The following is a 17,584-nucleotide window of genomic DNA, read 5'->3' as shown; positions in this document are numbered from 1 at the left end:
AACAGTATGCCTGACACCATGCACCTGACAGGTTCATTTACTCAGTAGCTTCCTACCTAGCCTGTTGGTCCCAAGTCACTCGTGTCCATTAAATGGCATCAACACCAACCAACTGGAGGCAAGAGAACCGTGTAAAAGCAGGGCCATCTCAAAGCCTTTCAGGCTGAGATCCCAGATGCCAGTTGAGATTTGGGGTTGCCTGGCTTGATTGATTGGCAGAATGAGAATATCAGTGTTTTTCTTTCAAGTCATGACTATCTGTTACCCTTCTTTCAAGCCATCATGAAACTTCCATGGTATGAAAGTCATGTGCTTTTGGGTGAAGACCCAACTATTTTGAAAGAGAGAGATCATATTATAATTAATGACTCTGAATTAGGTAATAACATTGTACCTAAGTGCCTACCCTCATTCAAAGGTCATCTTTCAAGCTCTTAGACCTGGGGTTTCTTCCAGACCTTTCTGGTCTTTTTAAGTAAATCATTTAGCAACTGTCTTTTCAGGAGCCTTTGCAATTCTAATAAAGTAACGTTCTTGAAAGAGCATAGGGGACCCATGCTGCTGCCCCTTTTCCTCGGCAGATATACCACAGAATGCTAGTAGTTTGTTTAGAGTTTGTACTTTCTTTGCCCTTCTTCAGCCCTCTACTTTAAGGGAAGGATATGATCCCATCTTGTGACTTCTCCGTAGTATAATGTGAATGGCATGAGTGCTTATTGGCTCATGTGCAGATCTGTGAATGCCAGCAAATTAAACATTCCTATTTACACCAGTGGTGAACAGTAGGGAAAATGGCCATGATCTCTCAGCACTCTCCAGCAATTCTTACCTAGAGAAAATTACTTCCCTTCTTTTAGCCATAAAATGTAGAGATTACTGTATTATACATAAGGGTAGAAAACTGGAATTTTTCCATCAAGAACCACAAATCAATAAATTGTATGATCTCAGTACTGAAGCTGTAATCGAGCTAAGTCATCTTAAATAGGAAGTGTTCCCAGGGCCCCTTGAAGCATGCTCACTGTTTCTTTGAGTAAGATTGGGGTCTGACCTCCATTTACAGGGACATGGCGGTGGGGGTGAGTCTCATAAATACCAATATTCTTTACCAGGCTCTTCAGAGTAGGGCCATTTCACCCAGGCCGCCTGGAAATGTTCAATATGTGATTATTTAACTAAATGGAAGAAAGGTCCATGCTGGACACTTGGGCTTTCCCAACAGCCCAAAGGCTCCTCCGTGTCACAAAAATGTGCTGCTCAGTAAAGTTTGTTAATTATATTTTGCTATTCATTTCTTTTTTTCTTTTCTTTTCTTTTTTTGTTTTTTTTTTAATTTGTTTGTTTTTGTTTTGTTTGTTTGGTTTTGGTTTTGGTTTTGGTTTTTTGAGACGGGGTTTCCCTGTAGCTTTGGAGTCTGTCCTGGACTAGCTCTGTAGACCAGGCTGGCCTTGAACCAACTTGAGATTATGTCAGAAACATGAGAATAAGGCTCTTTGAGACATGCGTGCAGGACCCTGGTCCCTTTGAGGTTCTAGAAGACAGAGGAGTAATAGATGATGCGGGTGGACAGAAATCCCAGAAATGTGTCTAAAAGTCAGTGCAAAGGAAGGAAATTGATGGCAGTGGATGAGAACTTTGTTCCTGGCATCGTGTTGACCCACAGTGTACACATAGCAAGCAGTAGGTGAGTGACTGACTGACTGACAGCCGACTTAAAATTCCTCTCAGAATATCAGAGATTTGTGTACACTTAAAAACTAAGTAGGACTCAGAGTGACATAGTGTTTGAATCCTGGAATAAGCAGTTCAGATAGTAGGGTAGCTTTGCTATTACCAGAAAGTGAATTTGAAGGATTTTTCACAATACACAGAAGGTGATGCCTAGTTAATGCTATAGTGCTAATGGAGACCATGGTGTTGTGGCACTCTGGCCGAACTGGACCGCTCGGCTTTGCTTTGGGATTTGAGGAAACAGGAGGTGGGATTTTAGACCTGACCTAGATCTTTGATATTAGCTGAGGCTCATAAGAGTTGCTATCTTGCACTGCACTTGCCTGGGTTTCTGTGTTCAAGTGAGCCCCACATATCCATGAAGAGAATCACTGAGTGTGGGTGGAAAGGTCAGATGTGGCAAGGAGGTATGGTGTCTAACTTGTTCCATGGCTAAGAAGTGATGGCAGTTGGGTAGGTTATAAGAGGCCAGAAAACCTTGGCTCAAGTATTGTTCCTTTCTGCACTGGCCAAGTGACCTGAGATGTCTTACTAATACCCACTGTCCTTTACTTGGCCCGTCTGTGGAACTGAGATGACTAGGTTGGGAACAAAAGCTAAGTGAAATAGGAGCCCTTGAGAGGGCTCTATAAATGGAGTGACTTTCATACCTCTGAGTGGATAGGGATGTGAGTCCTCGACTCAGCATGTGGCATTTCTTCCGTTGGCTAAGCCTGGGTTCTCCTTGAATGCCCTGCAAATGGGTCCAGAGAGAGAGCGAGCATGTATACACTGCCTACTTATGTTGAGCACTGGACCTGTGGAACCCTAGCTAGAGAGAGAAAGAGAGAGAGAACTGCCTACTTGTGCTGAACATAGGACTTGTGGTACCCTACCCAGAGAGGGAGGAAAGGAGGGTGGGAGGGAGGGAGGGAGGGAGGAAAGGAGGGTGGGAGGGAAGGAGAGAGAGAGAGAGAGAGAGAGAGAGAGAGAGAGAGAGAGAGAGAGAGAGAGAGAGAGAGAGAGAACGAGCATACTGCCTACTTATGCTGAGCCCTGGACCTGAGGAACCCTCACTGTCTGCCCCCTGACCCTTGCTCCTTTCCATCATGAGACAGTTGGTCCTCCCAAAGGCAATCGTGGATCATCTGTCACAGAAACACAAGAGAGGACACTGGTTTCCTTTGAGAGTCTGAGGACACTCTCCACTTCCATTGGTTCATGTCCTGTGGTAACATTGCCACGTTGAGCCTGCTCCTGATTCTAACCACAGCTCATTCTAATACAGTCCTTGCCCATCTTCAGTGAGCTGTCAAATACTGGCCTGGGTTCATAAGTACAATTAAGAATTCTCTTGTTAAAAGCAGTCATAAACAGCAAAGTAGGATTTGGATCCAGTTAACATGAAACAATGTTAAGCAATAAACTTGTGTTGATTTGATTCATGTATTTGCCATTTCAAAAATTCACCATTTTGAACAAAGACAAATTCCTTCATTAAAAACAGCAAGAACTATATATCCTGTAAGACTTTGAATCTTGAAGATTCATAAAATGGTCATGGTGTAAGTTTTTTAGTGTATTTATTCACTGTCATCTTTAATCAAGGTTAAGACAGTGACATACGTTTTGCTGTCTACTAAAAGGCCATAAAGAAAAGGTTCATCATTAGGGTTGAACATGGGGAGAAGACCTTCCCTATTCCCTTCAATTGTTCCAGTCAAGAAGGGATACACGGGCATAAGAAGTCATCGTCCTAGGAGCTCAACAAGAAAGGACTGGTTAGAAGTAAGCATCAGGGTTCCTGTAACAATACAGAAACAAGATCACACAAAAGTTTCTTGCCTACTTTTTGTGAGCTTTTCTTTGACAACTAAAATCCCAGTCATGGATTGTATTGATTATTCAACCCTTGATTTCAGAAATCAGCCCTGCCCACCCCCCCACCCCACCCCACCCCACCCCCGATTTCTCTGACACCTCGCTATAGTTGTGACAGTGATCTGCCTTGTCAATATGAACACAATGAAATGTCTTTGGAAGAGAGCCATGCGTAGAGAATGAACAAGAAAGAGCACATGCCCACTTGCTTTCCTTCAGAGAAAACAAGTATCCTCATCCTCTCATGTGGCCAGGGAGTTCAAAGCCTTTGCTCCCTGGATCAGTCCTGAGTGAGCCGTGATGGGTGATGTCATAACCTATCCCTCTGGAAGTCATAAGCAAGTGCTGTTATCACCATATTATTTTGACAACAGCTATGTATTTGGGACTGATCCAGGTAGTGAGGGGTGAGAAGTGTCATTGATGTCCCCTACCACCTTAGCTTCTGTCCCTGGGAGGAGGGAGCAGAGGTGCACACAGATGGCAACACTGTCTGGCAGAATGTGGCAGCTGCCGAATGAGGACACCTAACAGAAAGTCTGAAGGCTAAGGAGTTTGTATGGGGGAAGATTCCAGGGCCAGCCAGGTGTTGAAATAGAGAGTGAGACTTCGGGTTGATATAGGTGATGAGAAGAAGATTCATAGCCCATCAGTGGGTTTGAAGATCCAGGAGTGAAAAGGTATGGCGTTTTGGTGTCAGCTACTTACCTGCATCCAACAGAGGGTATGAAAATTCCTTCCTGGGGTTTAAGGTCAAAGACTATAGATCTCTCCTTCAAAGAATGCCTCCATGTACTGACTGAAGTACTTAAACTCTCACAGCCTACATTTGGAGTATGTCTACAGACTGAAGAACCTTCCTCTCAGTCATGTGACCTTTAAATACTGCCTTTGTGTTTTTGTCTGCCAGCTAGCACAGTGTGTGTGTGTGTGTGTGTGTGTGTGTGTGTGAGAGAGAGAGAGAGAGAGAGAGAGAGAGAGAGAGAGAGAGAGAGAGAGAGAGAGAGAGAGAGAGAGAGGTGAGTTGATTAAGAAGGGCATTAAAAAAAAGGCAGAACATGAATCCCTTGAGACATTATGTCACTGCCGCTGGGTCAGTTAACTCTGCTCCTGCTCTCCATTGTGCGTGTGCTGCCCTTCTCTAGGAAGATGGGACTCATGTGTCTCAGTCAGGTGTGCTTCTGATACCCAGGCTGCTAAGACAGGCAGGTTAGAAGGAGGAAAGGGGAGACCCCAGGGCTCGGCAGGAGAAGCCAGCCAGTGTAGTCAGCAGTAGGCTAGGGAGGAGTTAGTTGAGCTGGGCATAAAAGGTAAAAGCAACCCTTGAGATACATGGGAGGTTAACTGATGGAAACTGTGGAACACGGTAGGAGAAAACAGTCAAAGTGGACTGAGTATCAAGAAGCTGAGAATGAATCCAATTAAGCTCATAGACTGAACCACACTAAGAAATATTTACTCTGTTGAAATTAGTATTGACAGCTACAGTTGAAATATGTTTATGTGTCTTTTTAAATGTTGAAATAAAGACGACACCAGAACAGCTGGTTTTCTCCTCTTGGAATTCTAGGGTACGTGGTGCCTTGTAAACATCAGAACGATGGATAGGCCGGGTGTGTGATTTCCCTCTTCGCTTTCTCCCTGCAGGAAATACCAGAAACGGCCCCACACCCTATGGGTTCCGACTCACGCCAGAAGAAGAGATGAGGAGACAGCGCCTGCACAGATTTGACGGCCAGTGACGTGGCACCACGCCTGGGAAGACATGGCCCAGCTGTGGGACTGTAGCCCATTCAGCTTGCTCCCCAAGCCCCTAATTGGCTTTAAACAAAGGCAGAGCTTACCATTATTGTTGCAGATCACTCATGTCTGCCATGAACTGCCACTCCATGGCCCCTCTATGTCCAGATTCCCAAGCTCAGCTGACACATCTGGAAACCAGGCTTGTCCCAGGAAGTGCACGGCTTTCCCTGAGTGGCCCGTCTGGTCCTATGCTCTCTCCTAAACCAAAGGTCACCTCTTCAGCTGGGACCAGTTTTCACACTCCCTTCTTTTCTACCTGACTCAGTGGCACATCTACATTGGGGTTGAAGACGGTGACCTTCTTAGGAAATACGTTTTCACCAGGTGAGAGGATCAGTTTTCACCAGGTGAGAGGATCAGCTCTCACTCTGCCTGGTACACTGGGTGCTCGGCTTGGCAGGAGGTGCACTGCCACTCTTGGTCCTCCTGGCATGTTTCCATGGTGACATGGGAAGACGATGTGGCTGCCTTCCCAGGATATTCCATCCTCTTTCACGCAGGCCCCGCGGGGTGCTTTGTCTGTGTGTAGAATATCTGACAGGAGGGGAACAGGAAAGACACCTCCTAACTCATCAGATATCCCGTGGCACCAGCAGTTTGGGTTCACAGCCACCCCTCCAGGAGCAGGAGACTTGTTAACTCCTTTGCAGAGCAGCAAGAAGCACGTGCCACATCACAGAGCAAAGTGGAGATATCCAGTGGATTTCTCACTTGGAATCCCATTTGCAGGAAGTATTTTTTTTTCTTCGTAAAGTGCCTTTTCATTGGCCACTGTGGCTGCTGTCTGTTATAAACAAGTGTCCAAAAAATGCCCCCAGAGAACTGCAGTGTTTAATACACAGATTGTCCAAGTCACTTAAGGGATTTCTGTTGCTTGTGTTCTGAGAATAAAAGGACAAAGCCAGAATGTCGATCGCTACTGCCTCACTGTCGTGGAGCGTTTAGTTAGGAGGGAGTCAGGAGCAGCAAATGATGCTCCCATTTTAACCCACCATTCATGTAGAGTTTTCTATTATAAAAATTGTAGACAGGCTTTCTTAATGCACAATGCAGACTGTTAATACAGATTGGCTTTGGAGGGGGAGTGTGTGGGACCTGACTTTCTTTGTTTACAGTTTTATATTCTATTTTTAAATGTGTGTGTGTGTGCTTTCAGAAGACTAATTATATAATAAATCAAGAAACTTGTAACCAGTAAAACAGACTCTAAGCTAAGTATTATATGTCCTTTAAGAAAATTCATAGGCCAGGCATAGTGACACACATCTTCAATCTCAGCACTCAGGAGCCAGGAGCAGGAGGATCTCTGAGTTCAAAGTCAGGATGGTCTACATATCAAGTTCTAAGCCAGCCAGAATACACACACACACACACACACACACACACACACACACACACACACACACACAGAGGCCCTGTCTTGAAGAAAGAAGGAAGAATGGAGGGGGGAGGGAAGGGGAGAGGAGACGATGAAGGAAGGAAGGAAAGAAATTCACAGTATATAAATAAAACGACAAACAACTACTCAGCACTAAGGAGCCGGTGCCCAGGGTTGACATTTTGAGGCTATTAACATCTCTGCTTTCCATTGTGTGCATTTGACACATCTGGAGTATGCCAACTGTGCAGCTCCGTGTCTAGTTGCTAATATGAATCTACCTGGAATGTCTTTGACACTTGCATATAAATGGGCTAAGCAAATCCGTGAAGTCTGAGAGCATTGGGACAAGCTCTCCAGACAGTGATGCCTGAGCACCTTGGTTTACTTTGTAATTGGTGTAAAGCCATAGCTAGTTGTTGTTATGAATTATGCCCATGAGCCTGGCACCTTTACACACACTTAAATTAGAATGGTCGGGACTGGAGAGATGGTTCAGCAGTTAAGAGCACTGACTGCTCTTCCAGAGGACCCGGGTCCAATTCCCAGCACCCACATGGCAGCTCACAACTGTCTGTAACTCCAGTTCCAGGGGATCTGACACTTTCACAACAATGCACATAAAATATATTTAAATAAAGTATTTAAGAAGTAAATAAATAAATGGTCAAGCTTGATTATTCTTGTCTTTCAAACCTTTCATAACCACAATAAGAAATAACCTCCTCCCTATGTGCCATCTTTTGAGAGAACCTGGAGATTCTTCCCTAATACTCTTATCTCACCCTCCTTAGTCATCTCTATGTGTGGTGTGGTTCTGAATGACCCTAGAACAGCCCTACTATTTACCTTCCCATCCCTTCCCTGTCTCCTTCCACACTCAGAGGCTAACTAAGTGTTAGTTCCCCACCAAAGTTCATTTTCAATTGTATTAGAACTCCACTAGCTTGTACATGGCAATGGTTTATTATTATTTTTTATGTAGCTTGAATCCCATAATAGTACCTGCTTGCTCTGTCTTTGTGCCTTTGGACACAAAGACAGTGGAATCCCAATTTTGGATGCTATAGTTATAATACGCATTTTTTCTTTATGAAGCAGAATGTCACCAAATGTTTATTATAGATGTGGGAAAGGTCATTTTAGTTACAAGTGAAAACCAAGAATATTTCAGAATAAAGATGTTCTGGAAATTATGATAATTAATTATGTTATTCGAATAATGGGCTTGCCTTCAGCCAGTACTTATTGTTTTCTGTGTCTGGAATTTTTTTCTTGTTTTTGCCCCATCCACAATAAGGAATGCTGAAAGTTATGACAGGAAACTGGAAGTGGACTAAGAAAGGTTAGCAGAAGCTGATTACCTCTAACAGGGAGGTAATCAGCACCGAAAGCCGATTTTTAAATGTGGCTCCTTTATTAATAATCTTCCAGTTGTCTTTTATGTACCCAGTCTACCCAAGTGGTGGGGTCAGTCAGCTTAACAGACCTCTTCATTCAGAATATTTTCCTGGTTCTCAAGAGGGAGGACTAGTTAAAATGGCTTCCTCTTGATGACTTTAGGTGTGTTTCCTGTGATTTTCAAAGTTGCCCATAGGAATGCCTGCTGGGCTGGAGCTAAACAGTAAAATAACTAGACTTAGTGGCATTGGCCAGGGGAGTTGGATACAGGAATGACCAGAGGTGATGCTGCCACAGAGATTGGACCTCTCTTGGGAGTCTGTGTCCAGGAAAGAAATGTATTCCATTACTTATAAGTGTATCATTTCATCTATCCGTTCCCTTGGATCACTGCAGCAATTTTCTCACCTAATTCCCACTCCCCCTACTTTCTTATTTTTTTTTTTTACTCTAGTATTCTAGAATCATAAGCGCTCAGCTTTGAAGGTCCTTGAAGTCTCAATACTTAAAATACCTCTTCACTCAACTCTACATACTGTTGCCAGTTGGGCTTCCAAAGCCCGTTTTAGCAATACCGCTCAGCATCTCAAATATCTTTTATTGTTTGTCTGTTGACAAATGGGAAAGGTCAGAGCCATTAACCTCAATAACTGGCCTCCCAGCAGCTTTGGACCTCAGCCTGTTTGTTCTTAACAGCCCGCTCGCTGGTCTTCCCATCTGAGCTATGGATGCTTCTGATACTGGGATCTTTTCAGTGTTGTGTAAGGAATGGCATCACCTCTCCCTCAGCCCTTTATGTCCTCCTCATCCTGTCCCCTAGCTGAGGCCTTTCCTAGAGACCACAGCCAGCATCACAGACCTGCTGTTTTTGTTTGGTCTACATCTCTTAGTATCTCCGTGTCACTTGCCAATGCTGACTGTGCCGTTAGAGCATCTTCCTTCCCAGAGCAGGAACTGGGAGAATATATTCACATTCCTCTCATCTCTCCTCACTGTGCCTTCAGCATTATTTTGAAATGTCAGGATCAGGAAATGCTTGAGGATTGAAGTGGGCTCATTCATATTATGACAAAGTGCTTCACAAATTCCTGTGTGTTTGTGTCTGTGTCTGTGTTGTGTATGTGTGCGTGCATCTGTGCGTGTATGTGCAGGTGCCCAGAGAAGCCAGAAGAGGGCATTGGGTCCCCTGAGACCGTAAGCCGCCAAACAGGAGTGCTGTGAACCAAATTTCAGTTCTCTAAATGAGCAGCCACTATTCTGAACCACTGGGCCATCTTTCCAGGCCCCAGTACCATCACATTATTTTTTGACACAAGTTCTCGCTGAAGCAGGCACGGATGGGCTAGACTGTCTAGCCGGAGGGCTCAGGGATCCCCCTCTGCACACTGCTCTGTACTAGGTCTAGATGAAAAGGATCACTCCCAGCTTGACCATGGGTGTTGGGAATCCGGACTCAGACCTTCATTTTATGCTGCAGGTACTTTACCATCTGAGTCATCTCCAGTCTCGTACGTTCTTTCTGGGACCAGCATAACATTCTGTCACCCATTTTAAACGCTCCCTGGTACGCCAAGAATACCCATGTCCAACCGTGCATGCTGTTGTGGTTTGAATAGGAAGTATCCCTTGTGCTGACGCTGTCCCCCTTCAGACTGACATGTTCAAGTCTCACGATGCTGCTGAGAAGTGATGGAAATTTTCAGAGGTGGAACCTAGTTGTGAGTCAGCCAGTGCAGGCCTGTGCTTGGGAGCTGTATGCTGATCTGGGCCACTCTTGGTCTCTCTCAGTCTGTTTCCTGGCCACTGTGAGGTGAGCAGCCTCTGCTCCATGCTCCCACAACAAGAGACTCCTCTACACACCTCAGTTAATCCAGCAAAGCTTGAGCTGAAACTGAGTCCAAAAAAGGTCTAAATTGTTTCTCTCTGACATCTGATATGAGCAATGAAAAGCTCACTAGCACAGGGAGGCTACAAGTCACAGTATCTTACAATGTGTATCTCTACAGTTGGCCTTCATGCCTTCAGCCCTTCAAATAATCCTGGAAGTAGGCAGTCTCATCTTGCTTAACATGACTGCTAAGGCCTGGAAAGGGCTGAAACCCATACTGCCCATCACCTATGATTGATTTGACCCTCTTGCCTGAGGCCTGGTTTTATTTCCTTTCAGACATGGTGGTGCATGCTTGTGATCCCAGTGTTGAGGACAAAGAAACAGGTGGGTACCTGGGGGCTCCCTGGCCAGCCAGCTAGCCTACTTGGTGAATTTCAGGTCAATGAAGATGCTATCCCAAAAAACAAGGTGGATGGAGCACCCAGGGAATAACAATTTAGGACCTCTACCCTACATACACACAGCACATGCACATAAGCACAACTTCATGCATACATGTATCTGTATACAAGAACACATATACATATAAAAGGAAACCCACTTGGGCTTAAAAGAAAATACATTCATCGAAAACAGTGGTTTTGGAAGCTGTCACACGATTTTATATATAATGAACTATAACATAAGTGACAATACAGCAAATATTTATGTGTCAGTAGTAGATCAAGTATCTTGCAAAAGTTGCGTGATCAAAATTTTTTACTCTTAAACCACAGGCTAGAGAAAGGGATGCAGTTTCCCAGACATGTTTCACGTTTTCCCAATGAATCATTAAATATTTAAGCACCATAAAAATTCAAGCATTTCACATGGATGTGGCAGCTAGACGCCTGGTTTAAAATGCATTATGCAGAATTTCTTGCAGATAACAGTGACAATTATAGAATGCTGATTTTTTTAATGTCAATTGTTTGTTCCCTGCAGACCTTACTCATAATGTCCCTGCAGGAAATTGTGATAACTTTTTGTGGTACAATAACTTCGAGAATTGAAATAAAGGAGCATTCCCAAAGATGTTAAGAACTGGCTAGGTATGAATTATTCTAATCAGTAATTTATATCCCCTGTGAGAATCAACATGTAATTTTTGTTGTGGGGGGGGAGAAGGCAAGAAATAGTTTCCATATTAAATACCTTATTTTAAATAGAAGATGTGACCATAATTGGTGCATGGTGACTGCTATGCACTAGCTAGGCAATAATCCAACCTTAATTTTCAACAGGAATGTAATGTCCTACCTTATAAACGAGGGAAATTCAGCAGAACTCACCCACGGCAACACAACTGGGAAGGGACACATGGATTGAAATCTGGGTCCAACCCGTTTGGAGTCCTCCTTTTCCCACTATTCTTATAACCATACCAAGTAAAATAGACGACTGTGAAATTATTCCAGTGGGCTGGTAGAAGCCCTGACCACAAAGGAGAGTGGTCTGTTCGGTGGCAACCTGCAGGAAGTACCAAAGAAACTCTCTGATGGAAGTTCAAGTCTCAGGGGCCATTCTGCTGACTTTTTCTAAGCACTCAAAACACACAAAAACATACACAGAGGCAAACCTGGTGCCAAGAAGCCCTTAAATCATTAGGGAATACAGATTTGTAGCATGAGTCATGTCACTTCAGCGGAGGATCTTCTTTCTGCCAACTCTCAGAGCAGATCTCATCTCTGAAATTTCAGTTCATCAGGAAGTAATTAATGATGGAGTGAAGAGGGGTCAGTGCTTGTTGATTGGCACTACAGTGATAATTGTATTAGGAGCTTGTGGAATATGTGGGTATGTTTAACCTTCTGATATCCTGAAGTAAGAAAGGCTTATTGTGCTGGGCACCCTTTGACCAATGAGATCTTATATGCAGAGAGGAACACCAAAGGCTTAATAAGGCATAGGAAATTGTCACTGAATGACAGAATTGAGTCAGTAATAGGCACATTCCTATGCTAACCCTGGACATCCAAAGACTAGCAAAGCATGGTCCCTGCCCCACAAGGGCTTCGGTTTTTAACCAGGGAATGAAAGAAGTGCGCTGAGACGCTTTAGAGAAGTGATGGAGAGCACACAGCCCTCCTCCCCCCACCCAAGTCTCTTTGGGAAGTTCATATATCCACACTAATCTATTGTGCTAGGATAAACGTGTCTACTGAACCAATGGACCCAAGGGAGGACATTGATGGTAGAAAGAGGAGCCAAAGACACAAAGGTATGTGATCGGTCACAGAGCTGTGTCCAGCTCATGCTGACAAGAGACACTCACAGGCATAAGCCTCACAGTCCACCAGGGACCTTTCACCCCATGTGAAGTCATTTGAACTGCACAAGCAGTGCGGTCATTGTGTATCTGAAGCCAAAAGATAACACAATCTAATTTGGGTGGAACTTAGAGTATGGCTGGGATTCCACACTGGAGATATCTCCTGTGAGAGACTAGGTGGAAAGCTGTGTACGAGATGCAAGAAGCATGGAGAGGGAGGAGCAGCCCACCCAAGCAGGGATGTAAGTTTCAGCTTGAGGAACAGACCACATGCAGCATGGACAACCTGCAGGACTGATGGGTTCCCCTTACCAAGAATGAAGACCCAGAAGGAAGCATCTAGTCGGTGCTCTAGGATGGGGCCTCAAAGTAATTCTCATTTGGGACCTAGGCACATTCCAGCCAGTCAAGGGTGGAGGTCTTGAAAACGAGGTTTAGATAAGACCATCACAGTAATAGGTTAGGATAACTACAAAGCTTTGTTCATGGTCCCCACTGAGCAAGGCTGTTCCAAAAACATTGATATATAGCCAGATGGAAAGAGAGATAATAACTTTAAAAATAACATGCTCCTCTGTCCCAAGAATGTTCTTCCTATTATTTTGCCCTTCTGGACCCTTTCAAAATATATTTCTGATCCATGCCGTATTCAGAGGGGGGCCGTGGGATCAATACTTTGAACTGCTTCATGCTTGCTATCTCAGGCGGCTAAGCTGCCCTCCTTATTCAGCCAGTCCTAACGTATTTGTGAAGCCTGTCACTATCCTAAGCGCAAAGTTGAAGGATTTGACGTAGTTGTGTAGCAAGCCGTGTGCACTATAGTGGTTCACCTGTTCCCCTCACCTCTTCCTCGGACATGTTCTCAGACCAAGTTCATGATGAACTTTCAGGAGGCCTGGTTTGGGGTGATAAAGATTCTGGAAACATAAGAGTAATGCACATAAAGAAGAAATAGGCTTCGATTACAGATGCTCAAAATATTGAACATGCATAGCATGAACTCAAAACTCAAATGGGTCAATAGGAAATATTCTGCTACATTAAGATAATATTTCATGTTAAAAATAGAGACATTCAGCCCTGGTTACGTAGTTAGTTCCAGACTAGGACAATTCAGTGTCTTGAAAACAAAACAAAAACCGTGTTTCTTAAAAAAAAAAAAAAAAAAAAAAAAAGCTGAACTCCTAGCACTTTGGAGGCTCCAGACAATAGCCAAGATTTTGAAGCCAGCATGAGGTTATGTAGTGAGTTCTGGGCCAAGTTGGACTTCAGACTGAGGTGCTAGCTTAAAAAATAATAAAATAAAATAGATGGTATTTACCAGAAAGTTCTCTTCAAACTGCCACCCCACAGGAAGCCTACAGCAAAACACTAAATGTATTCTGCATTAAGGAGATCATCATTGACCAAAGGATAGCAAAGAAAACATGTCTTAGAATTTTTTTTTATTTACTTTGTTTTTAATTATGTGTATAACTATGTGTCTGTGGGTGAGTATTTGCATGTGTACGAGTGCCCATGGAGGCCAGAAGAGGAACTAGAGTTAATGGTGACTATGAGCCACCTGACCTGGGCGCTAGGAACTGAGTTCAGACCCTCTACAAGAACAGTAAGTGCTCTTAACTACTGAGTCATCTCTCCAGCCCCAGAAACACAATTTTAATTGAGTTTTTCTTTCAATTATTCTTAAGTGCACTGGAAAGTGAGCTCTGACATGAGTGTCACTCTCAGGGGAAAATCCTTTCTCTCTATTAAAATGACAATTTTACTTTAGCTGAGGAAAGTGAGTTCCAAAAAAAAAAAAAAAAAAATCTTTTCTAGCCAAGCTTTTAAATTGTGATTTGTAGGGATCCCTGGCTTAGTAGCCCACAGACCTTTTGGTATGCAGAAAAATCACTGCAAATTGACATGGATCCTAGCTAACAGCATGCAGGAGCTGCTAAGGCCCAGTGTCAAGCAGCCGTCTTGCCATGATGCTAATTTAATATAAAGAATGTTTGAAAATTGGCGAGAAGGATGCTCCCATTAAAAAAAAAGAATCAGAAACACAAAATTCAGATTGGATATTGTCTTTGTTTCTGTTCCAGAGAACCCCATGCCTTCCTGGTGGGGTGACCCTGACATAAATGGATCTTCTTACCTAAGTTTAATTAAGCCAGCCCTTAATTTTCTCCCAAGTGCATAATGATAGTCCTGTCACTTCAGGAGTCGGTAGCCATTATGCATGGGGAGGAGGAGCCTCGCAGGTTCTCCTGGGGAGGAGAGCAAGAGGCTTTGTATCAGCCTCTGGATTGCCTGAGTAAGCCCCATGTGGCTTCAGTCCCATTAGCAGGAGGACACGCTGGCCCCCGACTGGGGAAAAGTGGTCTGTTTGCAGGTTCCCTGGGACCGGGAGTCAATTTTTGTGAATCACTACCTTAATATTCATTAATAGCTTTTAGGCCCCTAATCCCTTATTGAATATATTTTTTCAATAATTGCTACTTTTCAAAAGGGTTGCCAAAGTAGGCATTTCTATTCTCTGTAAAATGCAGAAGAGAACATAATGTTTTATATTCATCTGCGAAGTGTTTATGCTAATGTCGAGGCCCTGGAATACAGGACTGCAGGCCTTCCTGGCAAAATGACTCACTCTGCTTTGAAATGAACCGCTAATACTGGCAGTGGAGAGAGGCTGTTTTTCTTTTCTTCCTCTTTTTAAAAACCTCTTTGGGCCATGGTCCCACAATTATTTAAAGTGCATGGTTAAGAAAAAAAATAGATTATAGAGGAAATCATTTTGAAACACTGCAAATCTCTACTTCGTAGCTTCATTTGTTGGCCTATTTATATTGTTCCTGTAAAATCTAGCCAGGAGTCCAATGGATTGCAGAATAATTGACTTCAGTTGTTTGAGACTCTACCAACCAATGAATGAAGTTTTCGGTCATTTCTAATCTGGTCGTTGTCATTCACTCGCTTTTCTGGGAATTAACACATGTTCAAATAAAGCCTGTTCTTCCATCATCTCAATAAGAGGAGAATGTGTGGGTTTCATCTAGATCGATGGGCGCCAAACAAATGTGTGTGTGCAGCGTGTGTCTGCTTGACCTGTAGCGAGGAAAAGGAGGACCTTTTCCGGGAGTAACCATGCTGAGACAAGGCATGGCTGAAGGAAACAGGAGAGAGCACCACGGGATTTGCCAGAATCGTTGGGGGGAATCTTTCTCCCTCCCTGGGATGTCTCTGTTGATGCCCGTTGGCATGTTTAGAATCCTCTAGCTGTACTTCATGCAGACCTGGCACCTGCTGGTTTTCTGGCGCTGGGCCCGCACATCTTTCAAGGTGTCCGGTGACGGGCCACTGGAAAACTGCAGGTCTGGGCTGACAGTGGTCAGCCAGAAGCTGTATTCATTTGCAAAGAAGTGGCAGGTTCCCTGTCGGCCCTGGCATTCAAGGAACGGTGCAGCTCTGAAGTCCTCCAGGCAGCTGCCGGGTGACATGAGTGCCTGTCCTCCTCCTTGGTCCCCAGCTCCGGTGTGCTAGCCAGACAAAAGTGAAGAAGTAAGGCTCAGCTACTCCAGACCACCCAGACTGAATCAGCGACATACTCATTTAAATTTAAAAATTCTTACGTAAGTCACTCCACAGAGAACAACTTAAATCTGCTGAGGTGCAGTAAGGGCGTTTTGGGGTGTCTATGCCAAATGGGGCCAATTTCACTGATGGCTGAAATAAATCTATCTTCTATAAAACTTACCAAAGAATAATTGATGAGAAAAAAAATTAAAAACAATAATGATGGCCCTATATCTCAGCAGGCTATAGTCTGCCCTGGCCCGGCTGACTTTGTATCCTCTGGTATCTACACAGTACACAGAACTACCATCTAGACAGGAATAAGATTCAAGGGTAGAGAAGACTCACCATCAGAAACGAGTACCCGATCCAGAGGCTCCTCCACGCCCGTGGACACGGTGGGATGGATTGGTCCTGACTATGGACAGCCACTGCCTGTGCTGGGGCCTCACACACAGCGCAACGGCTGATGTAAGGGCGGATCTCTTCCTCTGAGAGCGGCATCATAGGAAGAGGAGCAGCACTGGACAGCCAGTAGGACCTGTCATTTCTCTGGGCATAGTGGCACACTTGGTGGATGTTACAGTAGGCAAAGGGCAGTGTGCTAAACACAGGGAGACAAGACCCTGCCAAACCTCGGAAAGAAAAGACACAGTATATGAGCCGCCTGTTGTGTGCAAGCAACCAGTCAGTGACTTCCACATGTGGCATTTATAGACACCTGCTATGACCTATGGAAAGCCATGCTAGAGCCCATTACCACTTTGACTACCTCCCCGATTTGTTGACCAGCCTCCATCCACTCATCCCTCTCTTTGGAGTCCAACAATCCACTGAGGGGTAGAGCTGAGCACATATATCTTCCCAATCCAAAGAGCAAACAGATGGTAATGGAGAAGCCCTGTAGATGAGAGGTGTGGGCTGCCCAGAATTCCCAGAAGGATGACTGGAACTTTATTCTATGCTGGGATACCCAATGTGAAAATTTTAGGTTTGGAGATAGTGGTGACCGTTCAAATGAGAAGATGCTGAGATGGAGAGATCCAGAGGCACAGAGCGTTGGGCTCAGAGCTCAGTGGAGGCTTGTGGGAGCCAGGGAGAATATTTGTGTGACTTCATCTCCGGGTATCCGTAGTATAGGATGTGGGGCTTTGGCAGTCTTGTTAAGGGGTTTGGATTTTGCCCAGGGATTCTACAGAGCGTTAAGACGGGTGCTTCAGTTCAACCAGGGCAAGAGGAGAACCCGATATTAGAGAAAGCAGGTTCAAGATAAACATTCATTCTCCTTTCCCTTGTCCCTAAAGAATGGCTGCCTGTAAACCTGCTGTTGAAAGATGGGAAAGAACATAGAGCCCTAATGTTTAAAGTCCCATGATTTCCCAAACCAAACAGAACAGGGCTGAGAGCTGGCACTGGCCAATGCTATGGCAAGCACCCAGCAAGTTCTGCTTTCAACCAATCCATCCATACATACAGGCACTCAGCATGCCCAATTAAATCATTTACATGTAGTAGCAAAAGGTTGCATTCTATAACAAGGTTACATTTATCCTATTGCAGAAGAATACTGAAAAAAGAAAAATCAAGGCTCATTCATGCCTATGGTGCCCCACGCCTGTGATGGCCCATGCCTTTAATTTCAGCACTTAGGAAGCAGAGGCAGGTAAGTTTCTGTGACTTTGAGACTAGCCTGGTCTACACAGTTCCAGGT

General features: G+C 44.3%; 2 protein-coding genes across 4 annotated transcripts in view; one reads left to right on the top strand and one right to left on the bottom strand.

Moving 5' to 3' along the window:
- Rhbdd1 (rhomboid domain containing 1) overlaps positions 1-6,596 on the top strand; it is a 126,934-nt gene extending 120,338 nt beyond the window's left edge. For all 3 annotated transcript variants that reach the window (XM_037210222.1, XM_028874140.2, XM_037210221.1), the window contains one exon: positions 5,239-6,596. In XM_037210222.1, coding sequence (XP_037066117.1) covers positions 5,239-5,333 — 95 coding nt within the window. In that variant the 3' untranslated portion in view covers positions 5,334-6,596. The remainder of the gene's footprint in view (positions 1-5,238) is intronic.
- Positions 6,597-10,548: 3,952 nt separating this feature from the next.
- The window catches only part of Col4a4 (collagen type IV alpha 4 chain), a 120,575-nt gene continuing 113,539 nt past the window's right edge, over positions 10,549-17,584 (bottom strand). Inside the window, exons 48-49 of the mRNA XM_028874138.2 lie at positions 16,222-16,508; positions 10,549-15,836 (exon numbers count right to left, since the gene is read on the bottom strand). Coding sequence (XP_028729971.1) covers positions 15,573-15,836; positions 16,222-16,508 — 551 coding nt within the window. The 3' untranslated portion in view covers positions 10,549-15,572. The remainder of the gene's footprint in view (positions 15,837-16,221; positions 16,509-17,584) is intronic.

This window comes from Peromyscus leucopus, chromosome 13, assembly GCF_004664715.2.
Source record: "Peromyscus leucopus breed LL Stock chromosome 13, UCI_PerLeu_2.1, whole genome shotgun sequence".
In the NCBI taxonomy this organism is placed as follows: domain Eukaryota; kingdom Metazoa; phylum Chordata; class Mammalia; order Rodentia; family Cricetidae; genus Peromyscus; species Peromyscus leucopus.
The sequence above is the reverse complement of the archived record's forward strand: the minus strand, read 5'-3'. Positions and strand labels throughout refer to the sequence as shown.